At 47.5% G+C, this 18,880-nt stretch overlaps 1 protein-coding gene across 1 annotated transcript; it reads right to left on the bottom strand.

Annotated features, from left to right (window-relative positions):
* Positions 1–16,362: 16,362 nt before the first annotated feature.
* Positions 16,363–17,805, bottom strand: LOC150000944 (serine/threonine-protein kinase MARK2-like). The gene has a single exon (XM_090290266.1). The coding sequence runs from the start codon at positions 17,803–17,805 to the stop codon at positions 16,363–16,365; it is 1,443 nt and encodes a 480-aa protein (XP_090146392.1).
* Positions 17,806–18,880: the final 1,075 nt, after the last annotated feature.

The following is an 18,880-nucleotide window of genomic DNA, read 5'->3' as shown; positions in this document are numbered from 1 at the left end:
ATTTAGCACAGTGCCTAGCACATTGTGTTAGTTATTTCTGTTAATGTCACTATGTCACTCAAGCCAGCTGGAGACCTCTCTCTGTTACATTGTTATAAAGCAGCTTATATAGTGAGTGAGGAAGCAGCGACTATTTATTCTCCCCAGTGATTGGCAATAAGCTAAATTAATGACTCAACTGGTTTTTTCTGCTAAGGGATCCTTCAAGACTGGTCTCCATATGCTTTTGATTTTAACAATAAGTAGTTGGATGTTGCTGAAGTACAGAGCACAAAGCAAGAAACAGATTTTTACAGATGGGCGCTCACCAATCAGTTCCTGGAACCATGGAGGTTTTGTGTCTTAGCACTCTGTAAAAGAGAAAAAAAGGTTTTTCACTTAGACGGCAGTTCTGTTGTTATTTCCCAGGGTAGAGACCATGTCTGTCTTGCTTACAGTTGGACATCCTGTTATCACATGGGTGAATGATCCTCTTTTAGGAATACGGTCCAAACACTGGACATTCAGTCCTCTAATGACTTGTATAAAGAGATTTTGAGACTTCTGGAATTACCTTATAGGATTGTTGTAAGAATTAAGTGGTGTCATGACTTATCCAAACACAGAAAGTGAAGTGCTTGAAAAAGAAAAAAAGATACTTTACTATTAACAGCACTTAGCACAGTAAATGCTCAATAAACTTGTGCTGTTATTGTGATCATTATTATTGCTTATGAAGGCAATTATGATCAATTATTAATAGTGATAGGAATTTAGTAATTACTAGTGTTACTAATGATAACTAGTAATATCATTAATAGTGATAATATTTCCGTAGCTTTCATTCACATGCCCCAGACAGAAGATGCTCAGTGCTCACCTAAGTTTGTTGGAAGAATGGAAGCTGAGCATGAGTAAATAAATCATGTGTGAGTGTGGTGGGTAAAGCAATAAGATCAGGAGAGTAGCAAAAAAGCCATTTTCTCTTTGCTTTTCCATCTGGGGGAGCAGCTGGGTGATTTCTCAGTGGCACATGCCTACCCCTCCATCAATAAGGAGCTGCCCACCTGGTCTGTGGCCAGCTCTGCTGGGAGCAGGCCAGAGACTAGGGAGAGGTGAGTGAATCTCATCATGGCAGGAAGTGATGGAGGACACAAGAGACAGAGCCTTGTACTCAAGGTGGTCCTTTGGGTCACTGGCAGGGCAATTGGATTGCTGTCCAGTATGGTGGTTTAGAGTGAAGGTTCTGGAGTCAGAAGGCATGGGTTTGAATCCCTGCTCTGCCTCTTGGCAGCTGTGAGACCTGACCCTGGATAAGTCCCTGAACCTTGATACCAACTTCATGAGGTTTCATGAGGCTTAAATGAAATAACAAACCTAAACCACTTTGTACAGACCCTTTAACTTAAAACTGCTTTGTAGAGAATCAGTAGGCAGAGACGGAGACCACTCCTGCCTCCCCAGTGACTTATTATGCACACACTGTGCTAAACTTTTGGGAGATTCTGTGCTGCTACACTCCCTGGAGCTAGAGATTTAATAAATCTATGCTAGACTGACTCAGCCCTTTCTGTGCCCAAAGTGGATGGATTATACCCCAAGGCTTTGGGAAAAAAGCTTTACACCCTGGGACCATTCTTCACCTTCCCCAGAGTTGGGGCACCCGAACTTGCCAAAGCAGGTCCCATATCCAGGAATAGTCAGGGCTGACGATGAGATGTAAATTAAATACATAATGAAGATGTAGAGCCTGTATTCCTACTGTGGTCCCCAAAGATGCTATTGCTCCTTACTCCCTCCTAGTTTCAGTCCTCAAACTGAGATTCCTGGCAGGAGATGCAACCAAGAGTTAACATTGTCAGCATTTAAATTCCTGTGCTGCTTTTCCCCTTAGATCAGCATGTCAACAGAAATAAAATATGAGCCACAGATGTAATTTCATATCTCTAGGAGCAGCATTAAAAACAGCAAAGAAAGGGAAATTAAGTTCAATAATGTTATTTAACCCATTATGTCCAAAATATTATCATTTAAACATGTAGTCAGTATAAAAATTAGAAGAACATTTTACATTCTCTTTTTCAAACTAAGTCTTTGGGATCATGTGTGTATTTTACTGCTGTAGCGCATCTCAACCTGGACATCAAATTTTCACCCAAAACACTGGAATCTGCACTCAGATTTCATAACATTTACAGTGAGAAAAGTAGGTTCATATATCCAAGTTTTAAAAATATATACTTCCCAGTGACTGAATCAAATATTAGTTTTAAAGTTTAAGTTTAATTTAATTAAGATGAAATAAAATGAGAAATTTCAGTCCATGGTTGCACTAGCCACATTTCGGATGCTCAGTAGCCACACGAAGCTTTTGTTTACTGTGTTAGCCAAGACAGGCTGAGACTTTCCAGAACACCAGCTAATGACATTCATGGCGAACTTAAGTGTGTGGGGGGTCGTGCTCATTATTTCACACTTGTAATTGCAGGTCATCCTTATAATAATCCTGGCCTCCCTCCTTTCACTCTTGTTTTCTATAATCCCTTTATCATTCAGTAACCAGCCTGATCATTTAACGTAAATCCTATATGAGTCTCAACCATTTTCATTGACTTCCCACTCCGATTAGAACAAAATCTAAAATTCCTCATCGTGACTCATAAGGTGCATGCGATCTGGTCTCTGCCTACCTCTCTGACCTCACCTGTACCACTTTCCCCCTTGTTCACTATACTGCTCTGTGTTCCTAAAACACAATATTTTCCCCATCTCCAGACCCCTGGGCTCAGTGTTTCCTCTGCCTGATGCTGTTAACAGCTCTTCTCATGGTCTGTTCATTCTCGTTCTTCAGGTCTTGCCTCAATTTCACTTAAGCAGCTCACTCTTTTATGTCATCTTGTACATCTTCTTCATATCATTACCACATCTGTAACCATCTTGAGTATTTATTTACTTGATTATTATAACTCCCTCTACTAGACTGTAAGAGCCACAAAGATCAACATCTCATCTCTCTTCCTTGCTTTGAAATTCCCAGAGCCTAGCACAGTGCCTGGTGCACAATGAACACTCAAATATTGTATAAATGGATGACATTGTTAGGTTTTATTATTACAAATATAAGGTGGAGGCTCAGAGAGGTTGAAAGTTTTCTCCAAGGTCACACAGCTAGTAGAACAAACCAAGAACATAATGCTAGGTCTAACTACAAAGTATGCTTTTCTCAAGAACAAAAGAGGTGGGCAGATATAGTGACCTTAACTGCAAAAAGCAAAAGTGGTCTTTGAAGGTGATCGATGTCTATACGAATATATATAGGGATATATACATCGCAGGAAAACTCAGCTGTTTTTCAGTGTCAAGCAAATGGCTCAGAGCCTGGTTAGCAATGAAGCCTTTAAGGCTGGTGATGGATGGATGAAGGTACCATACAGAATGGGGACTGACGGTCTTGGAGGCGGTCATCCTGGAGACCGCCACATTGAGCATCCTGCACCCATTAGCCCCACTGCCCAACCCCCATCTGCCCTCACAACCTTGGTCATTAGGACTGAGAAAGGGAATTTGTGTTCCAACCACACATGAAATGACTGAGCTAGAACATTTCTCCCCCCCCGAGACTCATCAACTGAACCAAACAATTTATTCCAAGTTAGGAAACATACCTCCGACCCTCACTTTCCTATACTAAATGTCAATGCCCATTTAAAAGCATGCAGCATTGAGTTCATGATGTACAAACCTTTGCGAGTTCAGGCAGTGGGCCAATTTTGGTCCAGCAGGTAGCAAAGGCGGGAGTCAGAAGGAAAAGGGGGCCAGCTGGGGGTCAGGCACTGTGCTGAACACTTTCACTGGCTATTCCCCTCCCTGAATCCTCCCAGGCTCCCTTTCAAGGGGGAGAAAGTCTTTTCACTCCAGAGAGGAGACTGGTTTCTTTACCATCCTCTGTTCAGGCCAAAGCAGAGGCAGTGGATATTTGGGGAGCTAAGTAATCTATAAATTCCTCAGCAAGAAGCTGCGTCCAGGATTCAGACTTCAGCATGGAGGTCCCCTCTTTGGGGGCTCGAATGTTAAAGAGGATGCCTCTAACCATACCCACCACTGCAGTTCCTTATTTTCGTTCATAGCACTTCATTTCATGAATCATGGCACTTAAACAACTATTTTCAACTATTATACTTACCTTTTATTTGCCTGTTCTGCTAGAGAGTAGAGCTTTAGAACAAGAGTTGGCAAACTTTTCCTCCCAAGGGCCAGGTAGTAAATATTCTAGGGTCTGGGGGCCACGTGGTCTCTGCTGCAACTGCTGGACTGATGTTTTCACAGACACCATGTACATAAATGAGAGTCTGTGTTCCAATAAAACTTTATTTACAAAAACACACATCAGGCTGGACTGGGCTGGTGGGCTGTAGTTTGCCAACCCCAGTTGTAGCGCTCAGATTGTGGCATCAGACTGGCCAAGATTGAATCTCAGCTCAGCCTCTGACTAGTCCATAAAATTTGTGAAAAACTCCTTAAGCTCAATAAACCTCTGACTCTCTGTAGTATGAGATAATAACAGTATTTTTCTTCTGGGGGTGATTGGGAAGCAGACAATGAATTAACATATGTAAAATACTTAGAACAGAGCCTGTCTAAAAGACTTGAATGTGATCAACAATAGCCTTTAAGTTTCACTAGGGCAGGGGCTACATTGCTTGTATCCTGTGTGCTTAGCACAGTGCCTTGCAAAAGGAGACAAACACTTGTCAACAAACGAACAAGTAAATAAACGAATGAGTGATCTCTTACTAGTCCCAAGATAAAACAAAACAAAACAAACAAAAAAGGGTTTATTCTCTGTTGTTTTTATTTCAGTATAAAAGTGGGCTTTTCTTTTTCTTTTTTAGTAGCATGAACATTTCCCCTAAGCCTAACTTTTAGCTGGATTCTCGCTACCGCTCAGATCCCAACATCAGACTGAAATTCTCTGGAAGCCAGAAAAAAGGGCAGCTTCCATTGCATAGACCAACATTCCCTCCAGCGAAAACATCCTGAGTATTTCCTTAAGTCCTTGGGGAAACTGATCAAAACGCCGGCTAGTTTAGGAACCATCTCCCTTGGCCAAGCTGGCTGCCTGTGTCTTTGAGTTCAAGACTGAAAGCCTTCTGTAACAGGCGAAACATAAGCTGAGGTTCTTTCTAAAACATAATATAACAAATAAGATATTTGTAGGTCTTTACTTTGCTATTTCAAACATTAATTATGGCCACCTCAGCAGACTTCTGGGGTGAATAAATAATTAAGAAGTATTCACAGGTATTTTAAAGACACAGATGATAAAGGAAACCAACTTTCCTGTCATTTGTCCTATTATCCCTGTGTTTAGAGATTGAAGAGAAAATGACTTCTTCATCTATGACTTTTTAGAATATATATTGGCTCAAGTTTTTCAAAGAGCCTAAGACAATCGAAGCTATGTGACTCATTGGTGAAATCTCATCTAATCTCCTGTGTTTTTCAGTAGGTCCATCCAAACGCACTTAAGGTGCATTTTCCTCTTTATTATTGAATTTTGTACTAGTTCGATCCCAACCTGGCATTAGCGAATATATGGCTGTAGCAGGACACTTATCCAGAAGTAATAGAAAAACATCAGCATCTCTGGGAAATAGGGCTGAAGTTGAATAATTTAATAACACTCAGCATTTGCTGAGCACTTCAGAAGCTGACCCCGTGTCATGAATATGCGTGAGCTCTGGAGCTGAATGTGCTCAGTGGAGATTACCCTGGTTCCCCTAGCAGCTCTGAGCTAGACAAACCACGCATTATTGCCATTTTCCAGAAGGGAAAGCTGAAGAAATTGAGAGAGAAAGCGACTTGTTCAGGATGACTGTGATAGCCAGAGGGGCCAAGAGGTGTCAGAGCTCAGGAGGTCAACTCATTTGGCAGACCATGAAACCTCTAGACCTCTTCTTAGAAAAATGCTTTTTAGTGCATAAAACAAAACCCACATAGGATTGTGAAGAAAATAAATTATATTGCAATAAGTTACTGAAATATTAAAAAATGTTTTTGTGACATAAATCATATTCTTGAGACATATGTACACATAATCACATTAAATATGGTAGGTTTAATAACTACCATAATTTTGAGGTAGTGATGAGAAAGAACATTATTTTAACATACTGAAAAACTGTAACATGCTATTAAAAATCTGTGATTTCTTTTGGTGAAAAAGTCACAGGTTCTGCTCAGATTACTGTGGACTGTTGCTTACAGTAATAATAGAAGGAGATGCTAAATTTTAACTAGAGGTGAGTGAAAACAAGAATGTAATATTTTTCTCCATTCAAATTCATGACCCACCCCCTTGAATTTTATCCATGTCCCCATAGGAATCTGTAGACCCCAAGTTAAGAACTCCTTCAATTTTAGTCCAATTCTTCATAAAACAAAAGAGAAAACTGAGGGGCAGAGAGGGGGAGGGATTTCTCTCAGGTTACTTAGCACTGTAAAAGCAGGGGTGAAGCAAGAACCCAGCGGCTGAAAAGGCCTTCCTTAAAGGACTGTTAGGAAAAATCAATGTAACAATCTATGAGATGCTTGGCACAGTATTGGGCACACAACTGCCATTGGCAGAAAACAGCAGAAGCACAGATAGGACTTTCTAGAAATCACATTAAAAGGGGGAGAGAGAGTCAACTGTATGTGCCTTTTGCCCTTGTCCCTTTCTTCCTCCTGTCTGGAAAAGGGACATGATTGATGGCCACACTGGAAGGAAGTTGCGGGCAAACATGAGAAGGGACTTGGGCGTCTCTGACACTGTGGAGCTGCCACACCACTCCTGGACAGCCCGCCTCCAGATTTCCCAAGTGAGAGACACAAAAAATCTTCTGACTTGTCCAAACCACTGTCACTTGTCTCTGTTACGTGCCGCCAAACACAGGTCTTCAGTGACACCCACCTCTCCCTGGCTAGGGACTGAGCCTCTCATCCAGAAGAGTTCCAGCTGAGGCTTCTTGGCAAGGATCCAAGGATAGGAAGGACGTCACGCTGTGCTCGGCACATTAAGGCAGAGGTTGTTTTATCAGTTTCAGGGCATTGCTGCTCAGTGCGCTTTCTACCACATTGGCTCACAGCTTCAAAACCCGCACACAGCCTCAAAGTCAGCGTCCACCCCCGGCCTCCAGCTCGCCGTGGTCGCAGCTCTGGTACACATGCCTCCATGGCAGCTCAGCCTTGATTCAATGCTGATCATGCCTCACAGAAAGGAACAGCTTTTGAAAATGCTGACAGAGACAAAACACCTAGTAATTAGTGGCTAACAGCCACAGATATGACGGCAATTAGGGGGTTTATATAAATAAATCCAGGAGACTGAAGCAACTTCTCATTTATTCTTGCCTAAGCCCCTGAGCAGTTCCTTCTGCCAGTGGGGCTGACTTCACAGGAAGAAAGTGGGATGAGAAGTGAGTGGAGAGGTTGTGGGGGCTGCCAAGACCTTCAGACTCCACAGCCCACCCCCTTCCTTCCTCCTTGCTCCAGTGGCCACTCTGCTGGACCTTTTGCCATCAGAGCTGGGGACCCATGGAGGGGGTGCAGGGCATGTGTAAGCCCATGGGCCTAAGGAGGGGTCAAAGGGTAAAGAGGCAGGGAAGGGTGCTAAAGACATGTCTGACCTACAGTCTGGTCACGGGATGGTGGCATTTCCCACTGGGCCCTTCTCTTTCCCTTGGCACTGATGGGTTGGGGGCCGCTTGGCATGCTAATGCCTGCAAAGTAGGCTTCCTGGGGAGCTGGACGTGAGGCACGTGGCTCTCAGCACTCAGGGCAGGGTTGCCTTGTTAAATGTCTGAGGCAGGCTAAAATTCGTCACTCTTTTCAACAGCGTGCTGTGTATCCTTCCAGAAGAGTCCCTAGACCTGACTGTTATGGATTGAGCGGTGTCTCCCTCCAAATCGTATGTTAAAACCCTAACTCCCAGTGTGCCTGTATTTGGAGATGGAGCCTACAAGGAATAATGAACGTTAAAGGAGATTATAAGGGTGGGGCCCTAATCTAGTAGGGTTGATGTCCTTATAAGAAGAGGAAGAGGCGCCAGGGATACACACAGAGAAGAGGTGACCTGTGAGCCAGGAAGAGAGGCCTTGTAGAAGCCAACCCTGTGGAAAAGTACGTTTCTGTTCTGTAAGCCACCCCAGCTGTGGTACTTTGTTATGGCCACCTGAGCTGACTGAGCCGCTGACTTAATTGTGTAAGTACCTGAACAGGACAGGGTCTCCAGGGAACACACTGCGCTGAACCTGTCTCTTTCCCTCCCACCTTTTGCCAAGCGGGCAGTCTGCTTCAGCAGTTCCTTAGCACAGGAGCACCCCCCGTGCCCCCTCTGGAAGGTGAGGTGGGATGGGGGAGGCTGTGAGACCGACTGGGCATTTTTTGTTGTTGTCTGTCTACCCCTTCCACTGCTGGGAAGGCCTATGATGGAGTCACAGCAGGTCCCTAATTACCCACAGGGTCAGCTGGAAAGGCCTTGGACCAGAAGCCAGCTCCTGTCTCCCCAGCTTTAATTTCCAAACTGCAGGCTTCTCTGGCCCGCTCCCCTTGCTCCATTACGGTGACACAGTGACACGGTGCATGGAGGCTGGAACAATCTGAGTTCTAAGCCAGAACTTGGTCCACAGCCTGTAATTTCTCAAGGTTTTATGGGCTAGAGTTCCAGAGAAGCAACAGCAGTGGTTGGCTTCGGTCATTAGCATACTTATGTTGTGATTTCTGTGATTTCTGTGGTCCTCTATTATTGGCATAAATTTTGAAATAATCTCACCCTTTTCGACTTAATAACATTTATATTAAATGGAAAATTTTATGTCATCTGTATAATGTCAGGGATGCTTGCTCTAAAGAGTTTTCAGTAAAAGTAAATACAATGAAAAGAAAACACTATTATTAAACTTGAGCTCTGAGCCTAATGCCTGCTATCTCTACTTAATATATATATGAGAAAGAGATATTGTCATGTGTTGGAGATTTTCTAGCATCAAACTGAGACTTTCAACTGAATATAATCAGATTGAGTAAAAAGGACTAAAAGGAAAGCACGTTCTCATTTAACGGTTCAATATTATGGCCTATTTAGGTTTTATTGAAATCATGCCACAAGTAGGCAGAGTGCAAAAAGTACACTACCTGAGCAGTTATGGCATCTTGAAAAATTAGGATCAGAAGGACATAATGAGATCAACTTCTTTCTTTCCAGACAGGTAGGAAGGGCAGAGCCAGGGTGGAGAGGATGTGGTGTGGTGGTGGCGGCAGCGGCAGGCCAGTGGAAATGGCAGTCACACATTTTTAAAAGTAGGGAGAGACACTCGGGGAGTGTTCCCAGCACCAGACCAGACCACACAGCTCACAGTCCCAGCACCAGGGAAAAATAAAGCCTCATTGCTTCTGACTGTGCAAACCAGTGGGAGTTGGGGCAGAGGAAGAAACTGCCGGTCTCTCAGTAGAGTCTGCTTGTTTAAAGGGCCCCCATGGTCCTAGAACGTCTGCAGACCCACCCAGTCTGGGAACAACGGCCAGGGCAACAGCTAGAGAGGTGCCAGTCCCATACAGAAGTGGGAGAAGTGCCTGGAAAAGAGGGCAAGTGCTGAGTAAGTGGCATTTTTCGCTCTCAGACCCCTCTCAGACACACAGTGCCACAAGATGGTGAAATGGGTTGCCCTGTAGTGGCAAATACCCTTATAAAGTAAAATGTAACAGGTGCAACAACTCTACCTAAGACACAGAGGTAAACAAACACAGAAGCCTGTCAAGATGAGCAGACAGAGAAGTATGGCCCAAAAGGGGGAATGGATCAAGGTTCCATTGGGAGAACTAAGTGACGAGGAGATAGCCAACCTAACAGACGAGGAAACATCCAACTTAACAGATGCAGAGTTCAAAACACTGGTGATAAAAATGCTCACAGGCTTGACAGATATGCTTAAGTGCGGCAAGTGCATGAGGAAAGAAGTGAAGGCTATGCTAAATAAAATGAAGGAAAATCCACACAAAACCCACGGTGAAGGGAAGGAAACCAGGGTTCAAATCAATGATTTGGAACATAAGGAAGAAAAAAACAGTCAACCAGAACAGAATGAGGAAGTAAGAATTGAAACAAATGAGGAGAGTGACAACTTTAAACATGCCAACATCCGAACCATAGGGGTGCCAGAAGGAGAAAAGGAAGAGCAAGAAATTGAAAACTTATGTGAGAAAATAATGAAGGACAATCCCCAAATTTGGTGAAGGAAATAGACATACAAGTCCAGGAAGCACAGAGAGTCCCAAACAAGCTAGACCCAAACAGGACCACACCAAAACACATCATAATTAAAATGCCAAAGTTTCAAGATAAAGAGAGACTCTTAAAAGCAGCAAGAGAAAAGCAGAGAGTTACCTACAAAGGGGTACCTATAAGACTATCAGCTGATTTCTCAAAAGAAACTTTGCAGGCAAGAAAGGACTGGCAAGAAATATTCAAAGTGATGAAAAGCAAGGACCTACAACCAAGATTACTCTATCCAGCAAAGCTATCATTTAGAATGGAAGGGCAGATAAAGCGCTTCCCAGACAAGGTCAAGCTAAAGGAGTTCATCATCACCAAGTTATTATTATATGAAATGTCAAAGGGACTTATTTAAAAAAAAGAAGATCAAAATTATGAACATTAAAATGACAACAAACTCACAACTATCAACAACTGAATCTAAAAAATGAAAACAAAATCCAACTAAGCAAACCGGAATAGGAACAGAATCATAGGTATGGGGATCATCTGGAGGGTTATCAGCTGGGAGGGGGAAGGCGGAGAAATGGGGAAATGGTGCAGGGATTAAGAAGCATAATCGGTTGGTACAAAATAGACAGAGGAAAGTTAAGAATAATATAGGAAAGGGTAAAACCAAAGAACTTATATGCACGACCCATGGACATGAACTAAGGCGGGTGGGACTGCTGGAGGGAAGTGGGTACTGTGCACAGGGGAGCAAAAAGAAGAAAAATTGGGACTACTATAACAGCATAATCAATAAAATATACTTTAAAAAATCTGCCTTTTCCAGTAAAACTGGTACTGGAGGAAATGTCCCGCACTTATCCTATGGCTTTGTGGAGTTACTGGCACATGTCTGTATAGCTCATGGAGAAGAACACAATCTGAGTTTTATCTTCCCCACTAGTCCCGAGGCCCTCCAGGAAAGGGATTCAGATGTAGGCTTCCCTCTCTGCCCCTGGGGAGAAGTTTGGTCAATCCACTTCCTCAGTGTTAGTTAGGTGCACTTTCTGGAGAGGGGGAGGGCCAGTGGGACAGAGTTCCTCAGCGTTGAAAAGGACTGTATGGGGTCTCACCCCTTTTAGGGTCTGAGGCCTGCTAAGATGTGTATGTTTCCTTACAGCTGCTGAAACAAATCACTACAAACTTACGGGATAAACAAGACAAATGTATTCTTTTACAGTCCTGGAGGCTGGAAGCCTGGAAGTGGTTTCACCGAGCTCAAACCAAGTTGACAGCCTTTCCTTCTGGCAGGGGAGAATCTGTTTCTTTGATCCTTTCCAGCTTCTGGATGCTGCCCACATCCTTTGGCTCCGGGCCCCCATTCTGTCTCTTTAAAGGCAGCAACGGAGCAGCAGCTGGCTCTGACTCCTCCCGTGTCCCTCTTATTACAATGACCCTTGCAATTACATTGGGTCCACTGGGATCATCCAGGAAAATCTCCTCATCTCTGGATCTTTAATGTGATCACACCTGCAAAGTCCCTTTTGCCAGAAAAGGTAACATTTACAAGTCCAGGGATTCTGAGCAGGAGATATTTGGAGGCCATTATTCAGCCTACTACAGACTACAGGAAAGTTCATGGGAAGTCCATGAGGCAGAGGGACCTGTTCGGTCACCACTTACCACCAATGGCTTGCGCGTTGTCCGGCACATGGTCCACAGATCATAAAATGGTAGTTAGACTCATGAAAGCAGTCCACTACTCTTACAGAAAAGTGTACAGAGGCACCACCTTCTGCATACATGTTTATGGGGCTCCCAGATCCGCTGACGCCAACTTCTGACTCCACGTTAAGCATCTAGATTTCTAGAATGTCTGTCTGTAGCTGAAACACGGAAAGGGGTGTTCGAGGAAGTGGGCCGAATTGCAAAGCACTGTGTCTCCTTTACAGCGCCGTTGCCTCGGCGCGTTGGATGGACAGCAGGTGGCGCCCGGGCCTGCCTCAAGGCTGAGTTTGCCCCACTCTGAGCACCTGCTCAGGGGAAGCGGGCGTGTAGCGGTCTCGGTCACTGCGGTGTCTAAAGAACTGTTTCCCACTCCCCGCACGTACCGAGGAAGGAGGCCAGGCCCCGGGAGGCGAGAAGCAGCCCCGAGAGGCTCTGCGCATCTGGAGACTCCGCGGCACCGGCCCGCTGGACTGGCAGGAGAGACTAGCGCAACTGGGCGCGCAGGGCGCCCGCTCCCAGGCACCTACCATCAGGGCTCCCGGCAGTGTAAGAAAACAAACCGATCGCCAAGAATGCATGAGCGTGCAAAAGGAAGAAATTGAAACCTCAGCGTGATTTAAAAGGCATGAAAACAACTTCTGTTTGATTTATTAAATAGGCTCCCTGAGCTTCTTACAACACCGCCCTTTCGCCCGGTGGCCTGGCTCCTTCCTCCATGCAGGCAGGAGGATGTCAACAATCTGAGACAGAAGGGTCAGATGAGAGGCTTACTTCCCTGACGTCGTCCTGGGCTTAATGCAGCAGGCAGGCATAAGTCACGCTCCTAGTGCTAGCAAGCCTGGTGGGGGTTGTGGGGGGGGAGGAAGCAGCTCTTGCAACTCAGTGTTCAGCAGACTGGGTCCCAGAAGGCAGTAGTGGGTCTCGAGGGGAGTAAAACCTGGTTGTTTTCCTGCGAGCTGCGAGCAGCTAATTGCAGTGTGAGCCCTGCAGCTCCATCTCCTGGCGCTTCATGAGTTCGCTGCCTCCCGTGGGGTGATGTCCCAGGCCCCTCACAGCTGCAGACGGCAGGGACCAGATGGAAGACTCTTCCCTGAAGGTCTCACAGTGCCTAAACCATGCTCTGTTCCAAGCAGAAAGCTCCTGTTTTTAACTTGAGATCAAATTTTGTCACCAGGGCATCCTATTCCCCTGACATCATCTTGCAGGTGTTTCCAAGTGGTGGGGGGAGAGGGAAGCCCTACCTAGGGGGCAGGGGGCAGAGCCTGAGATGGGCAGCAGAGGGGTCCGTGGGGATGGGGAAACCCTGCTGATCCTGCTGTGGTGGCAAAGCCCCTGCCCGTGGAACCCTTCCTGGGATACGTGCTGAGCTTATCTTGGAATCGGGTGGGGAGGCAAGGAGGCAACCCTGAATGCTGCAGCAGACACTTCCTCACCTCTCCCTGCTCTGCAAGAGCTTGTGAGTGGTAGCCTGGAGCCGCGTTAGCTGCCTGCACTGGAGCCTCCACACCAGGCTGTGTCAGCGTGCACAGATGAGGAACATCTCAACACGGAATCACCCTTCAGATGGGGATGGAGCCGACATTTGGGTAATGAGACTGGATGATATTCATGCTGCTCATTAATTCTTCTGCTGCGCAACCCCACTCATCCATTTCCCTTCATTCCAGCAGGCAGCAGGCTTTGTGCTTCAAATCTTCAGGTGAAGCGTGGATAGAGGGGAAGCAGAAGGTGTAAGGTTTCCTGACTTTTGTTTTCTAAAAGCCCAAGACATAGAGAGGGCAGAGTAGCGGGTAGGGTGGAAGTGCAGGGAGGAGAGGGGCACTTGAAGAAATAAGAAGGGGAGAGGCACTTCTTCCCACCTACAGAAGATGTTTCTCCAGGCTTGGAAGTGTACAGAGCAACGTTGGTGGGCCGTTTGATGCAAATCCTGCTGTTACAGTCAAATGAGTAGCACAAGGAGATGTCCCACCCCCTAACTCAGCAGTCTTGGGTCTGGTCCCATAATACTGCCAGATATCTCAGTATCACAAGGAACACTATATTAGCACAAGAAGAGGAAGGTTTTTGAAATCTATGTGTCTTTTCTACTATATGGGAAGGAAAGCCTTTGAACCTGTGTTTACACCTCAAGACCTAAAAGAGGAAAAGAGCCCATAATGCCTAAAGGAAGAAGATCATTAATACTTTGGGGTATCCACGTGCCAATCCTGGAAAACTGGCACTACCTTCACCTGTCAATCAAAATGTAACTCCCTCACCCCATCCCGCCAACTGTATAGGTCCTCAGAACAAAGGACTCCCTCTCTTGGCTCTTGGCTCTTGGCTCTCTTGGCTCTCATGGCCTTCTGGCCGCAGGGCCTCTCGCCACCCTAGGGTGTGTTTGCCACCCGACCTTTGGCCGCCCTTGCTTTTACTCTCCTATCCACTAATGACTTTTGCGTGCACGCTAATAGGCTCGCTGATCTGTCATTCTTTACTGCATTGGCCAGAAGATTCAGGGTTTCTCTGATAACAATACCAATTATCCAATAAAAGAAACCAGGGTGCCTTGGCAAGTAACATTTCTTTGTCGAAGGTCCTGATCCTGAGGTTTGTTTACTTTTCATTTAAAAGTGAAGATTAGTGGGGGCTTGAGGGGGTGAAAGATAATCGAGCACCAAACTGAGAGCTTCTTTTTGTAATAATTAAAAATACTGAAGTCGAGTTGAAGACGAAATCACACTGTGAAAGTGTGAGTCTGGATGACCTCACCTTGATGCCCTTGCTACTTAGAACATTGTGTATATTGTGACGTCTCCCGTGATGTGAGGACCATCAGGCCAAACCGGCTCCAGCAAATGCAGTGAGTATGAGGGCCTCCTAAAAGTTCCCAGAATTAGAAACGTCACCATTTTGTTCATAATGCCTCCCAAGGTTCACCGAGGTGCGTACATCCCGGGTCAAGCCCAGCCCAGCTTTGCACTGTTGTTGAAGCACAATCGTTCACCACAGTCCCTTCTACACTCCAGTGTGTCCTGACTGGGGACAGTCCCCTGTATGGTCACAGGGTTCATGGTGGACCTGCCCATCATTCTCCCAGCACCTTCTCTGGACCTGGCTTTCTGGTAATGACGGGAAATACAAAAGTGAGCAACATACTTACCAGCCAAGACCTCAGGAATGGAAGATCAGGGCAAGGCGGGCAAGGAAACCACGTAATGACGACACAAAGTGACGAGAGTCGCACACAGGTCTCAGCCATATGCTGCTGGGTCCTCAGGGAAGGGGCACAGATGAATCAGAGGACCGAGGCAGGTTCCTCAGTGCCAGGGCAAGAAGGTCAGCTGATCAGTGATGGAAGAACAGTGAATGAATTAGCTCTGCAGAGGCAGGAGGGCTTTCCCTCTGAAAACATTCGATTACTTTGCGTTCCCACGTGTTCAGGGCACTGGGGTGGTAAGGATTAAAGTGAGAAAGACACATAGAGCTTCCAACTCACAGTTCTTTGTGGTTATAAGAACACCTGCCCTGCCTGGTGAATCATATTATATGTAGAAATAATCTCATAATATGTAGAAATAGATAAAAATGTTTGCAGGGGGAACAATTTACTAGCTTGAAAACATGAATTGGGTCACATTACTCCCTGGCTTAATGCCCTTCATGGCTGGTCGCTGTTCTCAGAGTAAAGCCCGCCCTTTCCCCTGGCCCTCGGGCGCTGCCCTGCGCCTGCGGCCACGTCTCCCGCTGCTCCCACTGCAGCTCACCGAGCCCGGGCGCCTGGAGCTCGGCTGGGGCCTCAGCCTGGGGCGCTCTTCCATCCCCGCGCTTCACACTCTGTATAAAGGGACAGCCCCCCTGACACTGACACCAGCCCAGAGGGAAGCAAGCAGAGCCTACAGGGCAGGGGAGGTGGTCCCCGCGGAGGTCACAGAGCCCCCGGGCTGTCAGCCGCCTGCCAGCAGAGACCGCCGCCTGCTCCACGCCTGCTGCGCCCCGGGGCCTGGAACCCACAGGCGTGGGGCGCCGGCCTCTCCCCGGAAACCCGCGTCGCTAACCGCAGTAGCGCCCACGCACGCCTCCATCACTGCCCGCTGCTCAGACACGTGCTCAGCCGCAGTTCTGGGCAGAGGGGGACCAACAACGCATCCAGAACATTTCTGTGGATCAGATCGTCACGTCTATTGAACATCTGTGAAAGCTGAGCGTTTTATTAAGGAGAGCAGGGAGGGGACAAGGGCCCAGGATCAAACAGTCCGGAGGAGACGCGGGGTCGCCCCCCGGGGTGAACCCCGTGTGGGCAGCGCTGCGGCAGCTCCCACTCCCTCGTCGTGCACCGGCCGCGTCCTGCCGCCTCCACGCCGGGTGTACTTCTGGCCCCGCTCTCGCCGGCAGCTGTCGGTGCCCTCCTCCGCCTGCTGGGGGCCGTCGCCACTTCAAAAACTACTTGGGTGTAACCCTCGAGCTCTGGCGACGCTGCCCGTGGGCGGCCGGCCCGCTGCACACACGTCAGGAGGGCCCCGAAGGCTCTGCGACCCGCGCGCCGCCAGCGCTGACCACGGGCAGAGGGAGAGCGGGGGTCCCAGCGTCCGGCCGCGCAGCCCGGACCCGGCCGTCGTCGGGGGGTCCTTGCGGGGCTCCTGCACGGCTGCGGGTTCTGCCGCGGCGGGGGCCGGTGGGGGCGCCACCAGGGTCACACTAGAGGGCGGGGCTGGGGGTGATGGTCCTGACCTGGGGCCGGGTAGGGGCCTGCTGGTCCTGGGCGCCAGGCTGGCTTCCGCTGGGGGAAGGGTGGCCTTCAACCCCAGGTGGCTTGAGGGCAGGGCAGGGTCTTTTGTCCTCTCCCCGATGGTGGAGACAGGGGAGGGGCAGGGCCTGACCCTGATGGTAAGTACCTTCACCTTCGATGTTGAGGTTTTCAGTGTGAGGTACGTTCCCATGACCCTGTCGTACATCTGGTGTTCCAAAGAGTCCTTAATTCTGCTCTCCGTAAACCCCATTTTCTTCATTCTGTCTGTCACCTGGGGGTCCAGGTCCCCCCAGGGAGGCTCATTGTACGGTCTCAAGTCCTCCCCGCGGCCCTTGGTGACCCATGGGTCCTGCAGGATGTTATCGATGGTTGGCCTTTCCTGGGGGTTGAGAGTCAGTAGCTTTTTTATAAGATTTTTACTCCCATTGGAGAGGAACTCTGGTATGATGAACTGCCCACGTATGATCTTATCTTTCATTTGCCCAGTGATGCCCCCCCTAAATGCCAAACGGCCCACCAGCATCTGGTACAAAATTACCCTCAGGTTCCAGATGTCCACATTCAGATTATTGTACATCATACCCCTGAAGTACTCGGGGGCCATGTATGGTACGGTGCCATAAATGGTCCTCGTTTTGCGGTGGGTACACTCCCTGCTGCAGCCAAAATCAGCTAGTTTGATGTTCCTCTCCCCATGGAGCAAGATGTTGCCTGGCTTCAAGTCCCCATGGATGATGTTCTTCCGGTGGCAGCACTGCACTGCCGAGACTAGCTGTTGAAACATTGGCCTGGCTGCCTCCTCGGTGCTGGGGCCGCAGTTCTGCAGGTGTTCTCGCAGGCTGCTTCCAGGCACGTGCTCCATGAAGATGTGGCACGTGTCCTCGGTGTAAATGACCTCAAATATCTGCGCGCTATTTGGGTGGTATAAAGCCTTGTGGTACAGGACCTCTTGAAAATACCTAGATGCCCTGCACTTGCTGATGGCTTTGACGGCCACCTCAGTGCCCGTCGGCAAGTGCAGTGCCAACCACACCTGGGCGAAAGACCCAGTGCCGATGACACGGAGGAGCTCGTAATCTTCGACTACGCGCTCCTCGCTGTTGGCAGTGGCTGTGGTGTCATCGGCCATGGTGGTTTGAAATCAGAACAAAAAAAGAAAACCAGGAAAAAGATCACCCAATGGTGTTTAAGGGTAACAATGAAGCTCGCAAGTCCGAGTGCTACCGGTCACTGCAGTCAGCTTCCTGGGCTCTAATGGACTGAATGTCAGCCCCGCCAGGGCCATATATACAGGATGGGCTTGCAGTTGGGTCACACTGGCGCCTATGAGGTCAGAGCAGGGCGTGGACCAGGTGTGGCTGGGGATAAACTACAGGGCTTTTCTCACACTTTGGTCTCACTACCCTTTTGCTCTGGAATAAGAAAAAGGACCCCCTCCCACCCAATGAGATTTTTGTTTATGTGGGATAGTAAAGATTGATATTTACTTTATTAGAAATAAAAATCTGTAAGTGGCAAAAAGAAAAGAAATAAAAGGTCTTACTTAGTCTCATCCTCCAGGTCACAGTTCAAATGTCACCTGCTTAGAGAGAACTTATCCGATCCACCCGGTTCTACCTGCCTTGCCCAGGCCACCACGTTTCTTATCTTCCCGGCACTGACCATGGCCACCTGGATCTTGTTCGCTGTCCACCCTTCCCGTGAAGGCAGGAGCATGACTATAGTCTTCCCTGTGTCTAGCATGGTGAGTGGCAACAAGATAAATGTTTAATAAATAGAAGAGTTTGGGATAACAAAGACTATGTGGCCAACTACTGATTTAATCAAAGCGATTCATTAAAAAAATATTTTAAAAATTCATGTTCTGTCTTCACTCAGCTTTTGGAACAGATAAGAGCAAAGAGGAGAGCTGAAATCTGGGTTTCCAGGTATGTGGGCGCTTGGGGAGCCTGAGGAAAGGCCAACTGGAAGGAGCCTTGCTGTAAAGACTCAGGAAGATGATCCATCCCTCCCTCCTGTGGTACTAGCGAGGGGTGCGAGGGGTTTGGATCTGCAGTGAGGCTGCAATGTCACTTTACACTCTGAACATCCATTTCCAGATTACACAAAGGACATCCCAGGTGGCTCTGAGTAGGCCATTGAGGTACATTTCTGCGTTACTAAAATGAACCATCTCTCTGGAGAGACATGTTGATGAGGCTGGT

Source organism: Furipterus horrens, unplaced genomic scaffold (genome assembly GCF_987537825.1).
Source record: "Furipterus horrens unplaced genomic scaffold, mFurHor1.1.pri manual_scaffold_10, whole genome shotgun sequence".
NCBI lineage: Eukaryota > Metazoa > Chordata > Mammalia > Chiroptera > Furipteridae > Furipterus > Furipterus horrens.
This window is presented reverse-complemented; position numbering and strand designations above follow the sequence as displayed.

Bases quoted from the DNA above. Each gene is read 5' to 3' on its own strand.
- LOC150000944 (XM_090290266.1), bottom strand. From the start codon at position 17,805: ATGGCCGATGACACCACAGCCACTGCCAACAGCGAGGAGCGCGTAGTC.